We start from the raw sequence: 27,123 nt of genomic DNA, 5'->3' as shown, positions 1-27,123 counted from the left end.
ATTTTAGTAAATGAATTCATACTAAAATTAGAACAGCATAAAAGCCATTAAAGCTTGTCCTTTTATTGTAAACTTTAGTTCAAAATGTCTTCATCTATTCACTGCAGTTTTCTTGCACACAGATTAGTTAGATATAAAGTACAAACTTCTCATTCAGAGTGGTATCTCATGCTTCCTACTTAAAACATGGGAGCACCAAACGCTCATATTATTTCTACCACTTAGCCAGAGCAGAAGGGAAATTAATTTTCACATATTTTCACAATGTTAGATTTCTGCGGTTTACATTCTTCCTCCCTAGTTTGCACAGTGAGGCGATCTGTAAAGGCTGCTTCACACCATCAAACTAATGCTTCTCTTAGACCCACAGCTACCAGAACCAGTATGGTAGAAAGGTGTTTTTAATTTGTATCCAGCAGTGACCTGATGCTGTCTTGTGGAGGTATGAGCGACACAGCTGTTCATAAGGAGATTCAAGTTTTGACAAAATACGGGACTAGTGTCACTCCAGTATTCCGGGATACTGTTAAGTAAATATACTGCCTGGGTAGATGGTAAAGACATACAATCACTTCTAGAGATTATTTCTGATGCATAAAATGCAGTGTACCACATGGCACTAGGAAATAAAAGACACTCCTCTGGGTTTGCCACCATTTTCCTGACTTCCCATAGGAAAGTCATCTCATTTTCACAAGCTTGGTTTTCTCTCCACTTATAAAGCAGGAATGTAATGCTTAGACACTCCAGTGGTAACTAAGGTTTATTCCTAAAGAATACTTTCTAAGTAGGCTGTAAGGCTACCCTAACAGCTGATTCCACGGGTCCAGGTCTCCTAGCCCACCATGGGCAAAATACTGTGCAGGGGAACTGGGACCTTGTACTCAGTAACACAGACCCCACATTAAAGTGGCACTGTACATATATTTAGTCATGCATTAGCTAGTTCAGATTTTTAAGGCCTGCAGTTCTTTGGGAGGATTTCAGGAGAATGATTAGATAATCATTATGCTATTAACATGAGCTTATATTAATTAGTTACAGTTTCCTTCTTACACACACACACACATTTAATATATAGGGAGAAGGCTTGCAAAAGCTGTGGACATTATGATGATGCAAAAGTTGACCACTGTGAGGAAGAACTCTAAATGTGCATTCAGGCTACAGCAGGCAGAAGAAGTAGGCACCATGCTGAAACAGATGCCATATTTTCCAGACTAGTACTCAGAAGAAAAATCAAGACTGTGTAAGACAAGTTTTGCTCTCAGTTAGCCAAAGGTTCTTTTTAAAATTTGGAAATGTTTCATTCCTCTTGCTTTTTAAAAAAATATAAGAAATGTCTTTCAGGGCTTTTTCCATGTCCAGATCTGGTATGTTACACTTGTCCATTCTACAGCCCTGGTAACACAATCAATATAATCCCATATGAATGGGCATATAAGACATATCTGGATGACTCAGGAGGGGTCCCAGTCAGATCACCTGCTTGAATGAATGCTAATGCCAGCACAAGACAGTGGGGGAGAATACAGACAGGCAAGATAAAGCTGTGACCACTCCCTATCCAGAACAGATGTAGATGACACCAAGTTGGGTGGGAGTGTTGATCTGCTCCAGGGTAGGGAGGCTCTGCAGAGAGACCTGGACAGGCTGGAGCCATGGGCTGAGGTCAACTGGAGGACTTTCAATAAGGGCAAATGCCGGGGGCTGCACTTGGGCCACAACAACCCCCAGCAGCGCTACAGGCTTGGGGAGGAGTGGCTGGAGAGCTGCCAGTCAGAGAGGGACCTAGGGGGGTGATTGACAGCCAGCTGAACAGGAGCCAGCAGTGTGCCCAGGTGGCCAAGAAGGCCAATGGCATCCTGGCTTGTGTCAGCAATAGTGTGGCCAGCAGAGACAGGGACAGGATCATACCCCTGTACTTGGCACTGGTGAGGCCGCCCCTCGATTCCTGTGTTCAGTTTTGGGCCCCTCACTACAAAAAGGACATTGAATGACTCGAGCGTGTCCAGAGAAGGGCAACGCAGCTGGTGCAGGGTCTGGAGCACAGGTCATATGAGGAGGGGCTGAGGGAACTGGGGGGGTTTAGTCTGGAGAAGAGGAGGATGAGGGGAGACCTCATTGCCCTCTACAGCTACCTGAAAGGAGGTTGCAGAGAGCTGGGGATGAGTCTCTTTAACCAAGTAACAAGCAACAGGACAGGAGGTAATGGCCTAAAATTGCGCCAGGGAAGGTTTAGACTGGATATTAGGAAGCATTTCTTTACAGAACAGGTTGTTAGGTGTTGGAATGGGCTGCCCAGGGAGATCCCATCCCTGGAGGTGTTTAACAGTAGGGTCGACTTAGCGCTGAGGGATATGGTGTAGCTGGGAACTGTCAGTGCTAGGTCAGTGGTTGGGCTGGATGATCTTCAAGGTCTTTTCCAGCCTTGGTGATTCTGTGAAAACAGTAGACTTTGATCAGATTCAACTACAGCTGTGTAACTACAGCCTAAATCAGTCCTCACACTGTTTTCTATATGGATCTTCCACACTAAAATGGGGCAGAAATTTATTCTTAGAAATAGAAAATATGAAAGCAAAAAGTGGCAGGGGGATAACACAGGACAGTCCTCAGACTTCAGGACCAATATGTTCTCCTAAGAACCACCTCTACATTCTAACTTCATTACACTGTTGTATTTCGGATTACCCATTCATTTTAGTGTACTCAGCTATACCAGTACTATGACTTAAGTACTATTACCTATAATTTGAGTGACTTTTAGTCTCTCAGCTTAAGTATCTGCAAAAATGAAAACATTAAATCTTCATGATAAACGGCTGCATGTATCATAGTTACCCGGATTTAATCAAATCCAAAACTGTATGCAACTGAAAGTAAAAAATAATTTACATTTGAGATCTCATTGGTATATTACTTCCTCAGTCAGGTCAGTAAAAAGGAGAAGACTCATCTCAGAAATTAAAATATTAAGATATACATGTTCTAACAGCAGGCAGAGCATATTCAAGGAGCTCTGTACTCTAGGATTTCTTTATTCCATTTACAATGCAGCCTCCTACCTCTGACGCCAATCACACCAAGAGCAAGGTGTCACAGATCATCTCACTGGAAAACGTATTTCTTCCAAAGCAGGGAATCCAAAATAACAAGAATTTTTGTCTTTTCCATTTTCGTGTTAATCTGTCCTTTTATGGGTGGGTAGCAAATCTCCCCAGAGCAATATACTTTCTTGCTTATAAAGTGGAAGATCCAGGCATTTTACACACTCCATGCAACTTACCAATAGAATATATTATGAGAAGATGAAAGGACTATGAACTGTGTGGATATAATGCAAATTTAAATCAAACTGATCAGTAAACACTTACTCAACTATGCTAAGTATGTGTCCTCAGCCAATGGACCCTTCTCAGCCTACAATATTGCCCTCCTTTCTTTCTTTGAAATGATCATTAAGGAATGACAATGGTAATGCATTTTTAGGTAGGGAAGGTTTATTTATCAGTCGGTGTTGGGGGGTTTTCTTGTTGTTTTGCTTTTTAAAGGAGCTTTAAAAAATCCAATGCAATCTCATTTGTTTGGACTTACATTAGGTATGCAGTTCTGTGATAACCTGGTGTCACAGGTCTCTGGAGAGGCTCATCTATACTCTGATGGACACCAGGCAACAGCTTCTTCTTGGTTTTTGGAGTATGAGTCATTATCTGATACATAGGAAATAAAGAAATAGGGGGGGGGGGGAAAAATGCAGTGGAAAGACACGTAACTGGAGCCATAGAGAAAATTCTATAGAAACATTGCGTCAGAAGCTAAGTTGCATTCTGGTGTCACTAGATAAAATTCCCTGGAATCACTGTAGGCTATTCCATATCTTATCTCAAGTCACGTTTCCATCATCATTGGTAGACCTATGGACTCTGTGATCCAGAAGGTACACAGTCACATTTATCTCAAATTAGTCACAGCACACTAAATGGCATTCATGCAAACTTCATGCTTTTTTACTTAATGCTTGAGGTAAGACATACAATACCTGATCTGGCATAATGCCTGCAGGAGCAGTTAACTTTTCAACTTTTTTTTTTTTTTTTTTTTTCCCAAATAATTTCAGACCAGCAGGGTGTTTCAGTGTTAACTTGCTCAGCATTTTGCTTTGTGTGCCCACAGAATCACTGTTGTAGCACTAGAACCCTAAGGCTGCCTTTAGCTTATTGTTAAGCCACAGCCTAACCACCTTCTGTGAAAGGGTAGCTACCTTTCTCAAACTTATTCTACATCTTCTGAACAGCAGCTAATAAAACAGACCGTGAAAGATTTGGACTGATATGCAGGCAGAACCCAGGTCTTCAAGCAACAAACTGAAGAAAAGATTTTTAGAAAGTGGTGAAACTACTGAAATCAAACACTTAATCCAGCAAACTATTTCAAGATCCTAATAAGTGGTACTCACTCCCAAGTACTCAGTTGTTAGCAGCTTCTCTCCTGCAAGCTCTCCCAGCTGAGGTTGCAAAACCTCATCCTTGTCCAGATCAGCCTCCATGATGTCATGGTCCTCCTGCAACAGCAACTCACATATTATTTGAGCCCAGGTTCCAAGAAGTTCTCATTTCAAATTTAGTTCTCACTTCAGTAGTCACCTGGATGATATGTACTGTCCAGATAAATGACTGTTAGTACTGCACATGTAAGTGGTAATGTACAAGCATTTTCCACCAAAAAAGCAGACACCTAAAGACAAACCTACCTAAACTTTTGATATAATCAGAAACTAAAGAATCCCGAGAGAAGAAAAAAGCCACCCCTTTTCCACAAATGCTACACCAAGAAGTACCATATGCATTTCAAAAGCTGTTCTTCAAATTTCCAACCCCAAATAATTATTACTTACTTGACCTAATAAAGGCTCAGGAAAAATCTCAGTCATTAGTATCTTTGTAGAACACTGCATACTAGTCTGAAGAGATGCAGTGCTCTGTTCTTAACAAGCAGCTGGTATGAAGTTTGGAATTTTAGTTTTTGCAGATCTGCCCAGGTCAATCTAGTCATGCAGTAGATCGAAAAAAACAACCTGATGGCATTTCTCAGCCACGCTAGAGACTGAGAAAAGGCCACCTTAACACACAACAAAAATGTGAGGTGAGTCAATTCTAAACAACAAAAAAAAAAGCACAAGAAAGTTATCACTCAAGCAAAGAGTAGGAAACTTGATAGAAAACTTGTCTGGATCTCACTCTGTATCAGCATCATCTGACAGTAATAAAACCATAGATTTAAGTTAGAATATAACAACTAGCAGTAAAAATAAAGTAAGCACACCTTAATATAAGTCATAGTCTTTTATGAACATAATGCTAGCATTCCATGACATCAAAATGCCTGTAAGCATATTCAGCACTCTGGGGTGTGTCCTTCTGAGACCACGGGCATCTGACAACAGCTGTTTTTAGAGCAAAGTGCATCAGCAACAGCAGCTACTCAGGTTTGCAAGGAAGCTTGAAAGCTGACAATATTGGGCCGGTGCAAAATTCTTAGAATCAGTACTTTAGGATACAAATATCATACAAGAAGGCAACAATCCTCTGTTGATTTTATTCAAAAAAACCCAGATATAATCAACTTCTCAAATGAAAAGCACCAAGAATTCACTCTCATGTGCCTATTTCTAGTATAACTATGGGTGATTCTTCTTTCATGAAAGTTCTGCATCTTCTACAAATCTACAAGGCAGGAAATTTTAAAGTTTGAGGGACTCTTCAGCAAGCCAAAAGTAGTAATACATGAACAAGATAGTATTTTTGCTTGTGTTTTGCTAATGAAAAGAATTCTTGTCTGTGCTGCACAAGATACCCTAAATAAGACCCACCCCAGATGAAGATGATGTGCTTTGCTTTTGAAACAGGCTGTGACAGTAAATGTAAATGACTGTCAGAAAAAGTAGTAAATGAATCATTCTAATAATAATTCTATTGTAATAGCAACGTAGAGAGCCTGGCATAAACTCCGTTGAAAACAAATGAGCCCCAGAGCACAAAGAAAATGAAAAGCAGTTTCACTTTAGTGAGATTTAGACTCAAATAGCCTAAGTAAGAAATACCCTCTGCCACAAAGATTAGCCAGTAATATGGATGCTTGAACAGTGCTCTACAAAAACAACATCAGAAAAAAATCACTGGAAGTTGTACAGGGAAGGTATTTCCTACAAGGGAAATGGCTGACTGATTCCAGTCTTTGGTGCAAAATAACGAGACCGCCATCACTCACACCAAGCAGGTGTTGACTACCCGAGAGCTCTACAGGTTTCCATTTTTTCAGGTTCAATGACCTCTGTCCCAAACGGCTTAAAAAACATAATTTTTGTTTTGATTTAGTTATGCTCTTTGCTCATCACCTCCTCATTTACAGGTGTCAAGCAGAAATAAAAAGTAGACACAAAGGACTCAATTCAGTAGCCCACAGCACCATCTAGTTCTACTTGAAATATCCTAAATATCCTATCTAGTCTTCTAGTGAAAAGCTCTGAAAAGGCACAAACCTCCCGCAGGTCCCAAGTCATATCCAACAGCCCTGTGCAGGTGCTGCCTATGCTGTAGTTAAACTGAAGAGACATTAGATGCCAGTGTGTGAACAACTGAAGCAGTTACAGAAATACTGCCAGTAGTCCACACAATGTTCTCAGGTTTAGAGTAAAATTTTTCCATAATGTATTTGTTTATGTATGGATTTAATAAAACCCTAGTTCTTCTCTAAGTGCTCTGAAGATACCACATTGTTAATCCTCTTCATCCTCCTAAAGATGTATTCTCTAGATGCTCAGCCATAAAAGATAAGGCTGTATAGGCCCTCAGGAAGATGTTCAATCTGCCTTTATCTCCAAAGCATGATAAATTATAATCTGCTCCTAATTACCTGGGAAGCAGGGTAGGTGTGCAAAAAATAATGGAAAAACACAGAAAAACACTTGTAGACTAGGCAACAACCATCTGTATCAAGCAAAACAAAAATCCCCACACTCCAACCTCCACAATATACTGTACTTTAAAAAAAAATAAAAATTAAAAGTTGCAAAGATGAGCTATATAAAGAGCCTGGTGGAAATCTTTTTTATATGGTATGTTAATGCAGCATCAAGAGCTAACAGTTTTCTCTTCAAGGGTTCTTTACAGAAGACTGTCTACACTGTGCCTAGGTAGAGTGTTACATGTTACAGTCAGAACACCACTCTGCTCTTTCATTCAGCAATCTGCATGCATGATGTATTGATGTATTTAACTTCTCCTCATAGATCGCCTTGGTTTCCCCAAGTTCCACCTCTTCCAATATTCTGGTTGACACATTTTGTCAGATAAGAGAATGCCAGTTTCTGGGAAGCACCTCTTCCTGCCAACCTTGCTCCTTGACATTATTTTACATACCACGTAACTGAGCCTGAACATGTCCATCCTCTACCTCCTTGTACAGAAAAACAGCTTTGACAGACATGCCGTCATTCCACTGCTGAAATAACACAATTGGTGCCCTGTTCACCATTGCCCACAGGTTGCAGCAGACATTGGCAGCAAAGTCCTTTAATGTAATAGCTTGAAGTCCTGCGATTAGGTCTGTGATTAAGCTCTCCTTTTGATACACTTTCTAGCTGAAGTGTATTTTCACACTGCAGTTTACTGATTTTATTGCCAGGTGCTGAGTGATGGGGGATCAGAGGGTGTCTGATGAATTGTCACTATACAGTTATGAAATGTAGCTCAAGTTTGTAACTAAACTTTTGAATTAGAGCTACAATATCACATATTCACTTTTACAAGCAGCTTTTAAAGATGGTAAAAGTAAAATAAAAAGCAAATGTAAAGATCAAATACTGAAGATAAATAAGTTAGTATTTAACAGAACAGTCAAAAGAATATTAAGCACCAGAAAATATGCAGTGTGACTGTGGGTGTCAACACACCCCAGATGGCTAACATAACAAAGGTGGGTATGTACTCCAGAAGCCAGTGCATCCTGAGCTCTACACTAAATCTCAAACCCAAAAGCCAATTTGTTTCTGAATAACAGTATACACACAGACACTTTTTTATTTGGTTTATCACACATTACAGAATCTTAAATTTCTGAGTGTATGATGCCCTTAGAAATCCCAGAATTATCCTCTAACTGGCTAAACCACATCTTGGCAGCAGTGTTTAGGAGAAAGTAGTCATTACCACAAGATCTGCTCAAAGCCAAAGACAGAATTCAACAACTCTAAATTAAACACAGATAAAGGCAAAAAAGCATGAAAGGTAATAGTAACAGCATGGGAACCTTCACATGCTCTTGGAAACAATAAAAGCTGGGGCAAAACCTGCAAACCAAGTCTGCATAAAAGAGTCTTTAAGCTGTTTCTTAAGTTGTGAAGGTATAAATATCAAGTACATCAGCAACAAATTATATCAGTAAGCAGTTTGAATGCATGTCATTAAATTGTCAGTATATGGACATATTCTGAAATACTGTATTAATTTTTAAAAGTTCCTTAAAGGCAAGACTTGTGATAAAGTTTTCCAAAACTTTCTGTTGCCAGATCACAACATCAGATGTTATCACAAAACCCCATCAAAGAACAATAACTCACAGAATTTCCAAAATACAGAAAGGCTCCAAGCACTGAGGCAGTGAGTCAACAAATCTTTGCTTATTTAGCAAAGTAACAACATTATGCATTTTGTGTAGCATTTTGCTGCCATGCTGTTTGTATGCTATATTTTCTAAACTGAGGGACTAAGAAACCAGGACACCTTGCAACAGACCAGAATCCCAGTTCCCAGCAACAATTAGGATTTAGAACATGCCACAGTTAATGTTACACTAGAAACAGTTTTTAAATTGGCTTAATGAGACTTTTTAATATAATGGTAAACCTAACAAAAAACTGGAATCAGACACTTCTCTGTTTCAAAAACTTACTGAGTCAAATAATAAGAAGTAACAGAAGTTCATTTTAATGACATGATGGTTCAGTGGTGAAATGTATTTCAAAATGATTTGACATAGAGCCTCGGCTGGGATTGTAAACAGCAGAAGCTCGTCTAGGGGATATGGCTGAATAGGAAAACTCACCTTCCTTTTGTTCCCAAGAGCAGGTAAAGTAATGAAAGTGTTCAACATTATCATGCAATTCAATGCCACACCCTTCATGAGGGTGTTCCTTATCTCTCTGCTTTCCCAACAGAACACAGTATCCTTCAAAAAAGTATAATAGAGTGCAAATGAAAATATCATCACCTCGATTCTCATCATATACTTAAGACACCCAAAGCCTTGGAACATCACTGAAAGGGTGTTAAAAAGTTTATTAAACAAAGGAAAGTTATGATGATTAATTCCTAGAAAGCCCATCTTGCACATCAAGCATTGATTTGGGGTGGAAGGAGTGGAAAGATTACTGAAAACTCCCTTCAGTGCTGAAGGAGGTGAAACAATTACAATCATCTATTCCTATGAGACAAAACCAGTTTACTGACCCCCTTTGAACAAAAGGGGGAGAGCCGACTGTTAAAGAAAACTTCCTTGTAGCTCTAAGCTTCGAATTTCCACATAGCTTTAAGTTTAGGCAAAGTGTCAAGGGTAATTAGTTCATGTGTTCACCCCCTATTGTGCCACAACACAAACTAACTAACTAATACAACCAGTGCAAAACTTCCCTGGATGCTGCCAGGCAAAGGTGCCACACCCCATGGCACCTGAGAGCATACCACACCTGTTAGAATCAGGGTATTTACATTTCTTTCTCTGATTTCAAAACATAAAAGGCTCAATGTGCACCTGAAAATGCACTCAGTCACCCTGTAATAACAGGGCAGGTTTGAGACTGTAGCATGGTTCTCACTGTTCACTAGCATTTGTGTTCATGTGCAACAAGCTAGTAGAATGTGGACCCAACTGACTTGGCAAGTTTTATGTGTCTTATTCTTTGTTGGTTCTTACATTTTGTCTAAAAACTTGTTTTTTAGTAAATATGTTCTCCAGTAATGTTTCTTGCACAAGAATGTTTTGCAAAGATCATTAACACTCAATGTCACTGACTTCTTCAGTGTATGTGTTTATGTATGTGCACACATACACCCACCTAAGCATGTTCAAACGCTGTTCCAAGGACATCTACCATAGATGTTCTTTTAAATTTCTCATGCAAGACTCTTCAATAAAAGAAAAGTGTTATTTGGTAGACTTCTTTCAGATAAAACTCCCATGTAACTGCCTACACAGTATATTTTCAACCCCCTGCCCCATGCATTCATGACAACATGGCAATGGCAATATCACCAGTGAAGACTGAGTTTAACATTTCCTTCACATCATTTACATCTTGCTTTGCTTGTTAATTTAGATGATTGAATACTCTGTGTTGTCTACACCTAGGATCCCATTGCTCTATGAAGACAGCTTCTTAAAAAAATGCTGAAGTACTTGTATAAAATGCATTTATTAGCAGAGCTGGAAATACACAGCTAACCATTTTATATTTGCTATGATAAAGTTTCTCATGCTTACTGTGTCTTTTTTTTTTCTTTTCTTATTGGAGTTATTTCTTAATTTGTAATGACTATTTTTTATATACAGACAATTTATTAACACATTTAAAAGTTTCTAAACAGCAAAAGAAGTAGTCACACCCTAAACAGATAATAACACCTTAAGAAAAAGTGACAACCTGTTTATAAACTATTCTGGTAATATACTGGTTCATTTGCTTCCTTTATTTTTAATTGCTGGAATGGGTCTGCTTGAAAGCAAGATTTCTACTGCTGCAATAACTCCCCATCTTCTTACTTATTTCAGGCTATAATCCTTTAGTTATCACAGAGATGGCAACTTGTCAAAATAAAAGTAGGACTTCCAATGAAGAAAAGGTAATGGAAACAGATCCATTTTTCTTGTTAATACAAGGATAATTAAATAAAACTAAGAAACAAAATCAGCAACCACCAAAAAAACAAAGTCAGGTTTATTGACACAAATATTTTCTGTCTAGAAGGTTAAGGACTTTTCTAAAAGGTGCCAGAAGGCCTTTATACTTACTTCCTCCTCCTCCTCCTCCTCTTCATCATCAGATGCAATACTATCATTTAATGGCTCTTCTAGAAAAAAGCAAAACAAAATAGTGTAAGAAGGCATGTACAACTTAACAGAATCTCTTAGTGCCTCTCTTCTACAAGAGTAAGATTTAGCTTGCTTCTTACAGAGACATCCCATTCTTTTCAGAACAACTATTGGAATTACTTACTCCTATAAAGCATTCTAAAAAGCAGTGAAATAAATTCATATTGGGAAAATGGCAGAAACAGAAACACCCTAGAAGAGTTATTTTCTCATAAATCCCACTATGATGGTTCAGCGTATTTACCAGCACGACTTGAATGAAAGTGTGTGCACTTGCAAGTTTGTCTATTTTTCAACTGATTTTTAATAGAAGACTCTACTTCTCCCTATGGCCACTTTAATATTATACTGCCTTTATATGTAAAAAGAGTGCTCACATGGAATACATATTGTAAATTTTGGACAAACTCATTTCCCTAGAAAAAAGCAGCCAAGTTTATGCTGGAAATCTGTATGCTCAACATTTACTCACCAGTCAGACAAAAGCCTTTTAGAAATACAATTCACAGGGAGAAGAGAAGCAATTGCTAAACAAATATTACATTGTGGCAATACGGTGCTTAAATACTTTATTGTTCTTTTACAAGCTAGAACCGTAAGATATGCAGTCTTCTGCTCTTTTCAAAAGCCAAAGAAAGCAGTGTTCTATTTTTACTGTACAGAAAGATTTAATCAGAATTCACCTCCTTTTCAATATTCAATTTCTCTTTCTTCAGCTTTCCGTTCAGCCACAGGAAAAAGAAAATACAATAAACATTCCACCTCGTCATACTTGTTTGTATTAACACAGCATCTACAACTCCTGGGACCCATCAACATACTCTCCAAAAACGGTGTCTCTGCCCCCTGTACAGGATAAGCCGTTTCTGGTCACAAAGCTGCACTCCTCAACAGAGCAAGAGATGAGCAGAGACAGACCTAGTGCCTAATCCTGCTGTCCAAATTGTATCACCTGCTTGTTTTTGTAGTTGACAGCAGTCTCTCATTACTGTGGGGCCACTGGCATGAAAGAAAACAGTCAAGGTCATTCTATTTACAGGCCCAAAACTTTGGAATTGAGATCTACTCAGCCTTTTATTTCTTCTTTATAATTCTAACACAAAAGGAAATTTTAAAATACATCTGACATTCAAATCCTGACATTCACTATTCACCCTTTCTCAGACCATCACATTATTGTTATTCTTTGAGAGTTTCAACGCCAAGTTAAAACATGAGCTTTCTTGTGGCTTTTGTGACAGATTTACAGCTCAGATAGTTGCATCTGTTCTTCTGACCTGAATTGAGCTGCTTGATAATAAATTCAATCTGTCGGATCATCTCTGCATTTCCTTCCTTGATAAAGCAGCGCAGAATTTCTTCCATTCCCTGGATGTAGTGGAAAACATTGCTAGATTAGTATTCCATGTGACCACAGTGACAGAGTTTTGTTAGCTAAAATGTCTTTTTTTTTGTCAGGAAAAACAGAGGCAGTGTGAAACAAACCGCTGTGTCCAGCTCTAGGCACTCCATTTTGTCCATACACTTCCCAAAGACAAAAGAAGATTGCTTCTAAGTTCAAATACAGAAGTATCTATGATGAACAGCAAATTTTTACAATAGACCTGCTGCTTCTGCCTTCTGAACTCAGTACACCATAGTCAACAGAAAAGGGAAAATTTGCATTCAAAGACAACAGTGCAAGGTTCAGACAAGAAAAGCAAAAAGCAGCACCAACTATGACCTTCTCTTAAACCCAGCTTCTCTCTTTGTGCCCCCTTATAGGCTTGATGTTGTGTCTTTAATTATTTAAGATGCCTTCCAGTCCTCCCTGCTCTTTGAGGTAAAACATCTGACAACAATTACATCTGCATAACTCTCTAGGTTAGCTCTTAAGATAAAGATACACTGCTATCTTAAGAACAGGTTCCTCAAATTCAGAAGTTAAGAGCCATGATTACCATTACACTAACTTTCACAGAAGATCAAGTCCTAGTTCTGCTAAAACCTTCCTCCTGCTGCCTCTCCAGTGAAACATGTCTATACCAGGCAGAAACAAAATCAGCAAGAGGAACTCATACTCTTAGTGGCTATTCACTGGTGCAAAATGAGTTCAATAAGGGGCAGAAGTAGCAGGTAATATGAAAGCATCCCTTGGGTCATATCCAGTCTATGAAATGCTAGGTGGAGAACACTATTCTAAAGTAACACTTTTTATTTATACTTAAGACAGAATCCTTCACACCTTCACACTGCTGGGGCCCCACTTCTGGGAAAAGACCAGAAAATATGGCAAAAGTGTCTGAGACATCCATCCATGCCTGCCTGAACAGCAAAGGTGGAGGGCCTCTTGCGGATTTCCTTCTCAAAATGCCACGGCTCCTATCTCACAGCCCTGCTGCACTGCTCAATGGGTACCTGTGTGCATGCCATCATTGGCATATATGTTGATTGTTGTGCTATGCAAAGCAGCACTTCTTACCATCGCTCTGGCTTCTTCTCGGATAGAAGGGATAGCAAGAATGCTATACAGTGCTCCATTCACATATGGTTGTATCTAAGAGGAAGAAATATAGTCATACCACTAAGAAACTCTTACATTCATCCCAGTTGACTATAAGCAAAATTTAAGAGTGAAGGTGCAGAGCAACTATGGTTAGAGAGTTTAATCGGGTTAGCCCACGCTTGAAAAAATTCCCACTTGGGAAGCAGTAAACTTCAAGAACGCAAATACACTGTGATATGGTTGCTCTAAATCAGTACTGCTGCATGCTGATTTCCACCCCACTCCTGAAAATGTATTCTTGCAAACTGACCTAGCCTGAAAAAAAAAAAAGTTTCTGACAAAACACTAGTGGCAGTACAAAAACAAGACAAAGAACAGGGACAAGATGTCAGCATGAGCTCAAGACAGGCTTCACGCCTTGTAGCCTTCGGCAGGATGATAAAAGCTGTAGCAGCTTCAAACATCCTCTCACTCTGCCTGTTACTGTCCCTTAGCAGAGGAAAAAAAACCCACCTAACACGAAAGCTCTGTATTACAGCTAGTGACAGCCACCAGATCTGTCAAACTAGTTTTATCGGCATTTATGTGATCCTTTGTATTGGTCAGTTACTGTCGGAACACTAAGACTTCCAGTCATACTCTGTCTATACTCTTGGAAAAATGAACAGTGAGCCAGGCTGGGAGCAGGGGAAGCAAGGAAAGATAAGGGACTGGGATTTACACAAGGATTCCACAGCTTCTCATAAAGCTCTCCTGGCACCCAAGAGCATTCCCTTCGACTTTGATAACAAAACTACTATCAGCTGTGCTGATTCAAACTAGGTTGTAAGAATGCACCCCCTGAAAGAAATTTCAAAGCCATTCTAAGACACAGACTTCAACAGTATGCTAGCATTTTCTAAATACTTCAGTCTAGGGATGGCAATGTTATTTTGTGTTAGTATGTATTGTGTTAACTCTCACCATTCATAAAAACAAAGCTAGTGAAACAGTACAATAAAGGTATGCTAAGTTTCAGCTTAATCAAAACAGTGCTAGTAAAGAACTGATGTACATCTTGCAATGAATTCATAAAATGCGGAGTAAATGCTTCATTTCAATTTAGTCTCTATTTTTGGTTGAGGTGATAAACAAAAAACCTGATGATACAATCATTGTATATAAACATGAGACACGAGAGTTTATATTCCATTGCACTGTGCACAGTCATCAAGGAATCAATCTAGAATACCCTGATGAAAATTCTGCCTCCCTATGGTTTCAACTTCATATAATATTTGCCTGCATTCTCTCCTCCCTTGAATTTTACTCCATGATTAAAGAAGTGACCCTCTGCAAAGACAACTGAAGTAATGCTTTGTACAGCAGACAGCAGATATCAGTGACATGTTGAAAAGCATTAGGTAGAAATAACTAATCTTTTCCTCTGAGGTAGTTTAATTTAGCATCTAAGATGCAAGCATGTCTGGAGACAGAAAAGAAACTTGAACCACAAAAAGGGTTAAGTGGCAGGTTAAATGAAGTGGTAGATAAAAAGATATTAGGGCTTGAATGTCACAGGTGTACTGCTTTCTTAAAATATTCCTTAAAACTATCAGAAGATTTGCTTCTTTGCACCTGATGTTTTGCATAATGGCTTGCATCATACACTGTTCATGTCACTAGTTAAGCTTGAGATGATTTGGTGTGAGATGACATTTAAACAGCATTAGAAACTGCAATCAAGAAGGTACATGGACTGCATGTTAACTATGCATCTAAGAGACTTGCATTCTTAGCTGCAAGGAAGACAAAATTAAGTCTAGAAAATAACAGTGCCCAATGAAAGAAAAGTTTACACGATTGAATTTTAGGAAAATTTCACACAACTTAATTTCATGGGGGTCTAACAAGGGAAACAAAACCAATTTACTTTTTTCCATTTCTTCCTTTCTTGCTTTTTTTTAATCTTTAAATTTTCTTTCTGCCTTTTCCTTAACCTAAAGTTTGTTGTTCAAATACCTCATGATTCTCATGGCCAAGAAGATCAGAGAGAACTCTGAGTACATGGTTTGCGATCCTTGCACACATTTTCTTCCCTGCAAAGGAAGAAAACATAAATATGCTTGAAAAAAATATAACAGATCAGAGCAAGTTGCTTACTTCTTAAAATTGGTATTAAATATAATTTACAGAGAACTTTGCCTTGTCCCTGCCAAATGCTGCTCAGCATAACTGAACTGAAATCAGTGGAGTTACTCTGAATTTGTAAGATACAGTTGTAATCTTGGACAAGATGCAAAACAAAAAGGTTTTAAACAGTTTAACAAAGACATTATTTTGCTTATGGCAACAGTCAATTTTTCACCCTTGTCTTACTTTCCTTTTTAAAACGAAACTTACTTTAAGCTTCTTTTAAGTCCCTTGGACATAGACAGAACTTTATTTTCTTGGGGGAATATCTGCATTGTAGAAATGAAGAATGCAAGCATTTGAGCATATTCAGCAAAGTGAAGGTTAAGCTCCTTGACATTACTGATCAACTCTGTTTTGACTTTCTTTTATACAAACAAATCTCTCACACAAGTAAGAAGTGTCCTTTGAAAAGTGGACCTGGAATTTAGGAATAGCAGTCCTCACATACGGATACAAAAGAAGAATCAACTCTTAGAGGGTTCCACTGATTAACTGTTGTCTTAATTATTTATATTTTGGTCAAGCTAATCTCCATAGTTTGGGATTCTTGGTAAATCTCAAAAGCACTGGTTGTAACACTCAAATATCTCTGGTTATGTGAGTTCCTGCTACTAATTATAGTCACTTGAAAGAATCCAGGGAGATCAGAAAAAAGGATTCACAATCTTCCCTATCCATTTCTTGGAATAAGGTTGTAATTCAAAATGTAAGACACCTGCACTCCGCAGACAGAGATTCATGAGCAAGGCAACAGAATACTCCAGTGTGTAATCAGACAGGCAATCTGTATCTGTTAGAACATCAACCAGCCAGAAAATGAGCCCATCTTTGATCATTGCTGACTGCAGTGCACGCCTAGGATTAAAAAACAAAAGTTCACAAAAATCAGACCATATATAGCTTTCAAATAATTTATAGCTAATATAAGCACATTAAAACCATCCTTCATCTACCTGCTATACACTAGTCTGCCAACAAAAAACCTCCCAAAACTATCCATTTTGGCAGAACCAATTAAACTAAAGAATTAATAAAGCCTGAAGAAATTGAAGATGCAGATTCCCATAGGGTTAGAGGACTAAAACGTTGTTGGGTGGGTTGGTTTTTTGTGTTTTGTTTTGTTTTTACAAACCTGCAAACTGCTGAGGTAAGTTTCTTCACCGTTTTCTAAGGTTTCTCACTCCACCTAAAACTGTACTTTCAATTGTCTTAAAATTGGTAAAAAAAGCCAGCTACACAAAACAGAACCATAAAACAAATTAATTACTTCTTTGGCCATAGATAGCCATAGCACTTTTGTACTGTTGATTTGACAAATGAGATCTTTTGCTTAAATCTAGTTGCTCTTTTTTCCTAGAGATTCTTAAATCACATATTCTTTTAACTCAACTTGTAGCTGCCCTCGAAGAGTATACTCAATAGAGTGCCAGGTCGTCAACTAACTGTGATCTCCTACAACAGAAATTCCTCACTTTATAATACAAAAAAAAAAAAAAAAAAAGAAAAGAAAAAAAAGAAAAAAAGAGAGAACTAGAGAGAACTATATACTCATAGAAAGGTCTTACTGAAGAACACCATTTTTAATTACATTATTGTCTTACCTATGGACAGTAAGTCATCTAAATTACAAAGATCAAAGCAGGTATTTTGCTGGTGTGGGTATTTGGATTACTCCTGAAAACCCATACACTTTCTCAGTCCTGGATCTTGCAGGTCTATGCATGGACTGAGCAAAACAAGGGAGCATCTGGTGACACATTAAAAGAAAGTCCCTCTTGTCAAATATCTGGAATTAACCTTCTATGAGATTAATTCTTATCTCTTTTAGAAAGTAAAAAGACTTTCAAATTTTCAGTAGCTTAGTGCCTAGGCCCCAAAATTCAAACTAACTTGTACTACCAACAACTGCTTTAACAGAAAAATAACTTTCTCTAAGATTGGTTTAAGATTTCAAGCAGTATGCTATGAAGAATTATTCTCTCGCATCTCAAATATGTGTAAAGGTATCACATCAGGAAGCAGTCCAGCATTTTACCCAAAGCACATTTAGATGTGCTTCATCCAGACAAGTTCTAAATGAGACAAATCTAAAAGCAGCCCTGATTCTTCAACAAGCCCAAACAAACAAATATAAATAAACCCCAACAGTTGCAATTTTAATTTAGACAAAACATGAATGAAAATAACAACAGCTAAACACATCCATCCATGTCCTTACATTTAGTTAACTATTCAGGGCTGGATATTCCTCCTGAGTACTGCAAAAACAGAGTTCCTAGATCATATTTATTTGATAAGTGGGAGCAACATCATGCCCTTTACTGCTTTTGCATATTTCTTTTGTGGTGGGCATTTGAGTCAGACTACTAATGCAAAAGTAAGAAACAAGACATCCCATGCATAGACAGCTCCAGGAAAGGGGATTAACAGGATGAGGATAAAATCCTGAAAAATGTTTGCAGGAAGGATAATGAAAACCTTATGCTTTGGAGTGTAATGCAACTCTCTTTTTCTATATGTAGGATCTTCAGAACTTCCTAAATTAAGATTTTCACTTCATTCAATTAAGGAGTACATATAAAGTACACAAGGCTATGTACGTTTACTTGGGTCTTGACAGCTGTAGGAAGTCAGGTTAATTCAGTCAGCAAAACTGAGTTCTCCTCCATAATAAATGATGCTGCTTTCATCAGTCATCAGAGGTTCTGATGATTGTTATGGGAAAATCAAGTGCTCTTCTTTCCTCCCTGAACAGAGTCTAACTAGCCTGCATTTCCTCTCCTGCTGTCACCACTGCATGCTGTGTTTTCATCACCTGAGGCTGAATTTCTGCAGAGCCCCCAGAACATTCTCCCATGTAAGGGAATCCTTGTCTTCAGCTTTCAGTCTCTCCTCCAGCATTTGCAGCAACATTGGGTTTTGAGAAAGGTAGACACGACCTGGTGCAAAAAGTGATGAAAGAACAGATGCTGAGATATCCGCTTATGACAGAAAAGCTCCCTCTCCTTGGAAAAGTAAGCAGGATTGACCTCGATTTCTTCCTGACAAGCCACAATCTTGTGCCAAGACCCAAACAAACCTGCACAAATGAATTGTCTAGCAGACTATCTGCATTCAAGCCAGCCACATGGGACATTAGAGCTCCTCACCACATCAGTACCACACAGAATCCACTATTCCTCTTTCAGGAATTCATGCTTTACTAATCCATCAGTTTTGTATACTTCAGGAAAAGAGCAGAGACGTCCAAAGAGCTCAGGAAAGTAAGGTGCTCTACTACTATTGACTTTAAGTAGGATTTCAGTTCCTAGCAACAGTTAGCTCCTTAAGTAGCACCAAACCAAGGGCTAATTTGGGACAGGCAGAGATACAAAGCTGCATATAAATGCAAACAGCAGCGAGGTACAATTCAGGTGAGGACCAGGAAGATGTAACAGCAGCTGCACTAATTACTGCTGCACAGCCTGGTAGCAGTTTTGCCTACAGGACCTTTAATTAACAGGGATTTTTCGCCTTTTCTGTCTTTTTTTTTTTTTTTTTAACCCTCATGAAAAGACTGAAGACTATATTAAAGGCAGTGCTTGCGTAAGTTCTCATATAGACCACTGAAATGCTGAACATACACTGTCAAAATTAAAACTTTCTGGATATTGAAAAAATGGTTTGAATGCATGTAACAAAAGACAGTGAATCCCTAGAAAAAGGGTGCAAATAAGGCTCTAAATTTCCACATGCAGTGACATGCACTTGTGAAGTACCTATAAGCCAGTTTTCTATGAAAATGCTGACTTTTTTTTTTTTTTCCAATCAAATCTCTTACCTTCTGCCAGTGAAGCAAAAGCATTGATGAGCCTTGCCATATACTGTCTGACTACCTCGCTCTTAGAATGTAATAATTTGAGGACACTTCTCTGAAAAAGAAAGCAAACATTAATAAAAACTCACCAAAGTAGGAAAAGATAGTCTTCTATAATGTTTCAAAAGCTTAATGAAATTTTCAGAGCAAACAAATTCTGAATGCATACTGATATCATAAATAATGTCAATATGATCCAAAATTTCTCAGTTTCTTTTTTTTTTTTTTTTTTTGGCAGCAGGCTGCGGGAGAGATAGAAAATGAACAAATAAGCAAATTAGAGCTCCTTGGCTCAGTCTATTAAACCATCATTAAGGTCCATGGGTGTAGGGTGAGAATTATAATGAATCAACACAGTTATCAGTTAAAGCTGCTATCTAAAATTAATATTTAGTTACTGACAAAAAAGATCTGTTAAATTTGTTGATGAACTTAAATGAAGTAATGTCACCTAAATAGGAATGCTTTTGTTTGACAATTAAGAGTGTGGGAAAGCAGCTCAGTAACTTACAAAGAACACCATATTGAAAACTACTTTTAATCTGTTTTACTTCATACATTACTTATACGCAACTTTCCTCTCACAGAAATTTACATAGAGAAAACCAGATCATTGATTTAATAATCCTTTAACTTTTCTAGTGAAGTTACTGTTACAATGAAAATGGGAGCCACAACATAATAAGTAGGCCCACTGCTTCAAACAACTGGGGGACAAAATTCACTATTACAAATTTAAAATGCTATTGCACTTTTGTTAGCAATAGCATTGGATTACCAATGACAGAAGCAACCTTTCAAAATCAACATGCCAGTAATTTCCCTTTCTAAAGAAAGATAACAATCCATTCAAAATTCACGGAAATACTGTTGAACATTTTACTACAAGTGCATAATCATATATTCCACAGAGGTATTGAGGCTGAAGTCCTAATTTGGTTCTTAGCCTAGATCAGTGAAATGGATTGGAAGTATTATCTATCAATACATAATCACTCAAAAAAAGACATATCATCTGATAAGCAAGAGCTAACTCCTAAGTAAGGGGCTCAGTAGGCTTCTGCTCAACCTGCAGGCATTAAGCACCAGGAGAGGTGACAAACTTCCACTTGTCTACAATCTGCATCGACAGCTCTTGTAATGCAAAGCTTTGCCATCAATATTTAAAGACTGGGATGCAGAAGTTAAATGTATTACATGACTTTGGCACTATTATTTTTTTCCCCCATTCCAGAGAGTGATAAAATTTTCTGATCAGCACTTTAAATAAACAAAAGAGCAATATCACATACAAGTTGGAGGAAAACCCTTTCCAGCTGACCTGACAGCTGCTGTGGCAATCTAGGAGGTCATTAGTGATGTAGGCTTGTAGGACAGTGTCTCTTTGTTCTCCAGGATATGATGTTGTCAAGCGCTAAAATAAATAACAACATAAATAAACGAGTCAAATAAATGGTAATGTGAATTGATGGCCACTGAAAATTTTAAAGGTGCTGATACCCCACAGCTGAGAAACCTCTTCTCATGGGGAGAAGGAATTCAGCCTCAGTGATCTAAGGGAAAGAGACGAACTGACCTGACCTCAGCCAAATGATCCATTACAAAACCGTTACTTGGGAGCTGTCATCACTGTCCATACAGGAAGGATACAGCATTACTTCCCATAAAGTTAAAAAGTCCCTCTAATAGCTACAGATGTGGTGCTTTTCTGAAAGATCTGAGACAGAATACTGGGCCAGAAGAACCACTGGTCAGACCCAATGGATGTTTTTTTATGTGAAAGTGGACATTGAAGCTGGATCAGAATTCCATTATTATAATATTTTATGTCTGTCACTTTGAACCCATCAGCTTCCTTTTCAGCAGGAAAATGTAACTTCCTGTTTAATTTTTCTGAAATATCATTACATGATCCAAGTCACCAAAAGGTAGGCTCTTGTAGAATACCTTGATTACAAAGGAAAACTGGTGATTAGTCAGGTGTTTCTTGGATACAGCAATATTTATATAAATCTAAAACAGGGCAATACATGGAAAAAGAACTGCCTAAAACAACTTCTTTGAAAACACATCAGGAATTATTTCCACTGAATATCCCAGGAATTCCTATCTGGCTTTCCTCAGATGATGAGGACACCGCTACAAATAGATACCTACTGCCTGGGCTTTCTTCATCATCTCAGGAGCCTTAGCAGGCTTCACTGACAAAGAGAAATGTTACCTATAATGCTGAACTGATCACCAGAACAACCATCTTGCCCGCAAAATGGATTTTAGTTCTGGAACCCTCCAGAAGGGACCTATATGTTTACTTCTATACAGGCCCTGTCCCTTACCCAGCGCAGAGCCTGCAGTAAGAAGGCCTTGAGACGATCATTCCCTGTAATCAAATCCTTCTTCAGCTTCTCATAATCCAAAGAGGGCAATAATGGCACATCCTGCATCTTCCTACAACACAAAGGGGAAAGACATTCATCAAAACTCTCTCTCCTTATCCAGCGCAGCTGATGCTACTGAGGTGAGAAGAGCCAAAACAGGAAGTCTGCTACAGGAGAGAGCTTCCATATTTGTACACCTTTGTTACTTTTATTACCATTGCCATGTTAGAACAAGACTTTTTATTTAAATTTGGGACTTATTTTTCCACCATGCACACAGATCATTTACCATCATAACTTGGGGACACTAAACTCTGACAACTAGCCAACTGATGATCTGAGCCTTCTACTGGCACAGAACAGTACAATAACATTCTTTTTATCTCGTGTGGACCACAAGGGCATGACAGCAGCAGCTTGTGGCTCTTAGCACATGGTTATAAACAGACGTGGCAACAAGCTGCAGCTCAAACTTCACCTAAACCCTCATGGACACAGAAATGTCTTCTCCAAGGCAAATGTGGTAGGCTGAATGGATTTTTACAGGCTGGACTATGCTGGCTTAAAACGTAAGGCTTAATACAGGACCACTTTCCATGCATCAGTACTATCTTGCTATTTTGAAGTTTCCCTTAACAAAACTGCTTCTAGTCAATGCTTTAATTTTAATATTTAAACATATTCCACTAAATTTTTACTCCTATCTTCCTATCCTTTTACTTTTCAAAACAAATTTTATATTATATGTATAGTTGTCCCTTTAATTATGTTTTATACAACAGAAGGATCAAAACGATGTCTCAAAAATTTAATAAAGCCTTCACTACAGATATATCATCTCTATTCAGTTTTATAAGCCAAATTTTATTAAGTCAGTCACAACAAAAATTAAACTTGAAGCACCAAAAAAATCCACATTACCATGGATTTGTGAGAATCAAACCCCTTACAACAACAAGACTGTAATGTGCGGAAACAGTAAAGAAAATACAGCAACCAACTCACAGGTGTGGAGTGGCAGATTTACTGGATTAGCAACATCCTGCTGAAATTAGGATGTTACTGAACCTGGTCAACAGAAAAATGCAGATCACAGAATATTTGGATACAAAGTTCACTGAGATCAGAGGAAGCACACAGAGAGGACAAGTGATTGCCACTGCAGACAACTGGCAGGGCACTGCAGCTTACAAACCGCTCCTCCTCTACAGATACAAAGGAAGCTCAGCAATAAATACTCACACAGGGCCTAAAGATGCTCTCAACATTGTGGAAGCCTGGATCAGAAAAAGAAAGAAAAAATCACAACAGATTAGTCCAAATTTCATACCAGCAGTGTTACTAACAAGGTCCACAGTGAATTCTTTCACTGATGTTCTGCAGTTCTTTTCCTATAAAATGTATGTTGCAAAATACAAACACAGCTAAAGAGAGAGAGGACTTCAGTGTTTATCTTCTCCCTTAAAGTGTTTCACAGGTAAAAATCTCTTGCGTTATGATCTGGCTGTGTTATCTTCACTGTCATACTCCCAAAATTATCTACACTTGAAGAATTTCTAAAAAAGAAAAAGAAAAAGTGAGTAGAAACTACTATCCAAAGCCCACTGAGGAACAATGAAGGACTTGCTAAACACGTTTATTGACTTCAAAAATTTTCACATACCTTAAAGTTGCAATAATATTTCACTGGAGACCTAGCATATACTACTGCATCCAAACTTGCTATATTACTTTGTTTTGACACTAATGTTATCAGAATGCCTGTTGCTACTAAGATATACCCCTGTATATTATGTAAAGAGAATACTGTGTATTCTAGTATGAAAACCAGTATGGAACAGCATGCCATTTCTCAGGGGTTCTGTCAAGGATAAATTCAGTTAAGCCCAGATACTTGCTCTCTGATGCAGTGTGACACAGCATACGCAGGCACCACTACTGAACAAGTCAAAAACTTTAAAATATCAACACCATTTAAAAGTTCCACATAAAAGTTGTCTGCTTCAGTAAATATTTTTTGCTAGAGCTAATTGTAGGTGAGCCAAGAAGCAGCAATTCTGGCATAAGAGTGCTTCATATCATGTATTCTGATGTCAACGACACACCACATTCGCAGAATATTCAGTGTCCTCTCTTTGTGTTGATCTCCCTACTCATTTTCTAAAAAAAATCTCTCATTACCACTTATGCCTTTAAAATCAGACTTCTATTCTAACCTAGCCTCTTTCAATGGGAGCTATATAATCAATGTCTATTGTCAGATTTAAAACTGAGGGATTTAGGAGACAAAAAGCATGAAATACCATAGAGAATATTGAATTACACCAGCTGACATACTCGTGAACACACTACTTCATGGGCATCCTTCATAATACAAGGAACTGCTCTCTTAGATGTGAAATAAGCTTATAGGCACGCTGGAAAGCATTTTATATTAAGTCAATGAATGACTTGTACACAATAGTCAATTAACAGGTCATACACTTCAAAATTAACCTGTCTTGACAGCAGTTCTCAAATCATAGTTTATTTCACACAATACAAAAGCCCTTCAAAGTATCATATCTACCTAAACTGTTTTCCACTCATTTATTTGTATTCATTTTCCTTAGCATTTCTGATAAATATCAGAAGTTAACTTTTGTTTAAACAAAACTGTTTTCCCAGGCAAAACCTATCATCTGGTAGCTGAGTGAGCATTGAAATTACAAATAATTTTCACTGCTTTCCTCAACACACCTCTCCATTAAAGGAAATGGGAAAGTGACTATAGGACATTAAAGCAAACGAAATGACTGAGCCCTTGCAGATGAGAAGATGAAACAAAGAACTGTGGTACAAAAAGAAATACAGCAAGTCACTAAGAGCAAATAATGTATATAAAAGCTCTCTGCTGCTCAGCAAATGTTTAATTTAATTTTTGAACAAGCAAAAAATGCAGTACCACCAAGTGCTGATCATTCAATTTAACATTTAGGCTACTTCTTGCCATAGAGTCTCAACTTTTCATCTTTTTATCCTAATTTTTAAAGAGGAAAGACATGCGACACCCCAGACCCTCACAGCCCTGTTACCCTGCCAGCCTTTCTCTTCCTCATACCATGGACTCTTCACCTCTCACTCCCAGACTGACTGGCACTACCTCTACACCCATTCCTCAGCTGCTTTCGTTGCCTCCTGCAGCAGCAGCAGCAAGGGATGCCTGTCCCTGCAGAGCTCCAGCTGATACCCCAGACAGGTCATAACAGTTTGTACCAAGCCCCATGCCTCATTTTTAATGCTGGCAGATTTGACAAGTTGGAAGCAGCAGTAGGAAGCACTGAGTTATGGACTTGGGTGCAAATTAAGCCTGGGGAACACAACCTATACTCTGCTGAAAATTTCATGGCTTCCTTCACACAAAGATTTCTAATGAAAAGAGTAAAATACAGATCCATCCTCACATTTGATTTTAACTTGGTTTAATACTCTTATTCCTTAAGCAGAGTGCTCTTCTCCTCCTCACAAAGTGCCTTGCCCCATGCAAGCAGGGAAGGGTAAATGTGCATCCTGAATTCCCTAGCAGGTGGCCCACCAAAGCAAATACACTTTGGCCTCAGCACCTCCTTTCACATTTCACTAGGTAGTACTTGTTTGTTTGTTTCTGTTTCTCCTCTTTGGTACTGATCTGAGATGTCTCAGTCTCAGGATATTTACAGACTTAAATATCTTTACATAACCTAACCTCAAAAAGCTATGTTAAGCTCTAGTTCTTGATTTGCACATTAGTTTTAACAAAAGGAAAACCACACCTCAAATACAGTTGGGTCCTACAAATCAGCTCGTGGGCTTACTTACGTCAGCACACTTGCTTCATTTAAAACACATATTCTACCTAGTGGAAAAAGGTCATTGTCTTCACCATTATCTCTGTAGATCCAAAGCCAAGCTTCCACGTGCATTACTTCTGGTGGGAGTGCCAGGTGAACCAGGCTTCACCCCTCTCACTACATTGCTACCATGGAAAGCAAAAGCAAGATTGTCAGGAACAAAAACGTGCCCTACCACCAAATTAATAACAACACTCCAAGTTCTTTGCAAAATTTTAGCCATATGCTTTTAAAAATTGACATCTATGTTGCAGATACACATAAAAACATGAAGCCTTTTAAAATTATTTTTAGGAATGGATACATTTAACTGAGGAAAAGGTTAATACTGAAGCCTGGAAGTGGGCAGAACAGAGACCACTTCAGCCTTTTGGCTTTTTGATCCTCACAGATCCATTCTTCTCTTTCTTGGGTATTCATTCTCAAATCCAAATGCTGAACTCTGATGATATCTTGTCAGTTCTGTGGCAATAATGCAAAAACTCCAACTGCACCGTGTTTTTGACAGAGTACTTGGATGCTGTAAAGTTGGGACTTATTCATAACAGCTGCTTTTAAATAATTGGATGAAAGTAAAACCATTAGCACTGTACATTCATAGCCCTCAAAGCACTCTATATAAAGTAAATTCTTAATGTTCTTGTAAGGTTAGTAGAAACAGTATGATCTTCATCTCCAGGTGATGAATCCAAGACCACAGACTGAAGGGCAATGAGAGTCAAAGGCACTGCTGACAGGTAACTTCCTCATTACACATCCATCATGTCAACCACCAGACAATGTCCCAATCAGCCAAGTCTACATAGCTCCTCTGTACTACCAGTTTTCTTAGATTAAAAAGAATTTATTTCCTTAGCATTTTCTGCCAATCCCTTTCCCCAGTCTTACCTTTCCTGGAACAGGTTAAATATTAGTTCAACCTCTTGAGTAATAGTATTCCTGAAATTGCCAGTGAATGAAAAGAGCATGTAGAACATGGGGCATGCATGACTCATCTGCAATACATGACTCCCAGCATTCACAGACTTACTTGTGAACACCATACTTTTGATTAAAACCTATCCTGAAACAGAATCATGTCAGAATTGAAACACATGCAGAAACTAGGTGCCTTAATGAAAGGAAAAGAAACAAACACAAGAAAACAACAGCCCAAGCATAGCTCATTCTGGTAGGATCATGACTTATGTTTGTGTTGGTTCTTGCCAAAGA

The 27,123-nt window shown here is 38.3% G+C and overlaps 1 protein-coding gene across 12 annotated transcripts in view; it reads right to left on the bottom strand.

The window, feature by feature from the left end:
• ARMC9 (armadillo repeat containing 9) overlaps positions 1–27,123 on the bottom strand; it is a 69,558-nt gene that overhangs the window by 16,702 nt on the left and 25,733 nt on the right. For 9 of the 12 annotated variants that reach the window (XM_074911877.1, XM_074911874.1, XM_074911880.1 and 6 more), the window contains 12 exons: positions 23,285–23,319; positions 22,001–22,112; positions 20,986–21,078; positions 19,629–19,719; positions 18,624–18,747; positions 16,524–16,663; positions 15,635–15,711; positions 13,610–13,684; positions 12,426–12,516; positions 11,068–11,126; positions 4,460–4,564; positions 3,598–3,713 (listed from right to left, as the gene is read on the bottom strand). In XM_074911877.1, the coding sequence (XP_074767978.1) occupies positions 3,598–3,713; positions 4,460–4,564; positions 11,068–11,126; positions 12,426–12,516; positions 13,610–13,684; positions 15,635–15,711; positions 16,524–16,663; positions 18,624–18,747; positions 19,629–19,719; positions 20,986–21,078; positions 22,001–22,112; positions 23,285–23,319 (1,118 nt within the window). Of the gene's footprint in view, positions 1–2,269; positions 2,441–3,593; positions 3,714–4,459; positions 4,565–11,067; positions 11,127–12,425; positions 12,517–13,609; positions 13,685–15,634; positions 15,712–16,523; positions 16,664–18,623; positions 18,748–19,628; positions 19,720–20,985; positions 21,079–22,000; positions 22,113–23,284; positions 23,320–27,123 lie in introns of those variants that run through there. The other 3 variants (XR_012634037.1, XM_074911878.1, XR_012634038.1) reach the window with 3 other exon arrangements.

The sequence above is a fragment of the Athene noctua genome, chromosome 8, assembly GCF_965140245.1.
Source record: "Athene noctua chromosome 8, bAthNoc1.hap1.1, whole genome shotgun sequence".
Lineage (NCBI taxonomy): Eukaryota > Metazoa > Chordata > Aves > Strigiformes > Strigidae > Athene > Athene noctua.
Note: the sequence above shows the minus strand (reverse complement) of the source record. Positions and strands in the feature narration are given on the sequence as shown.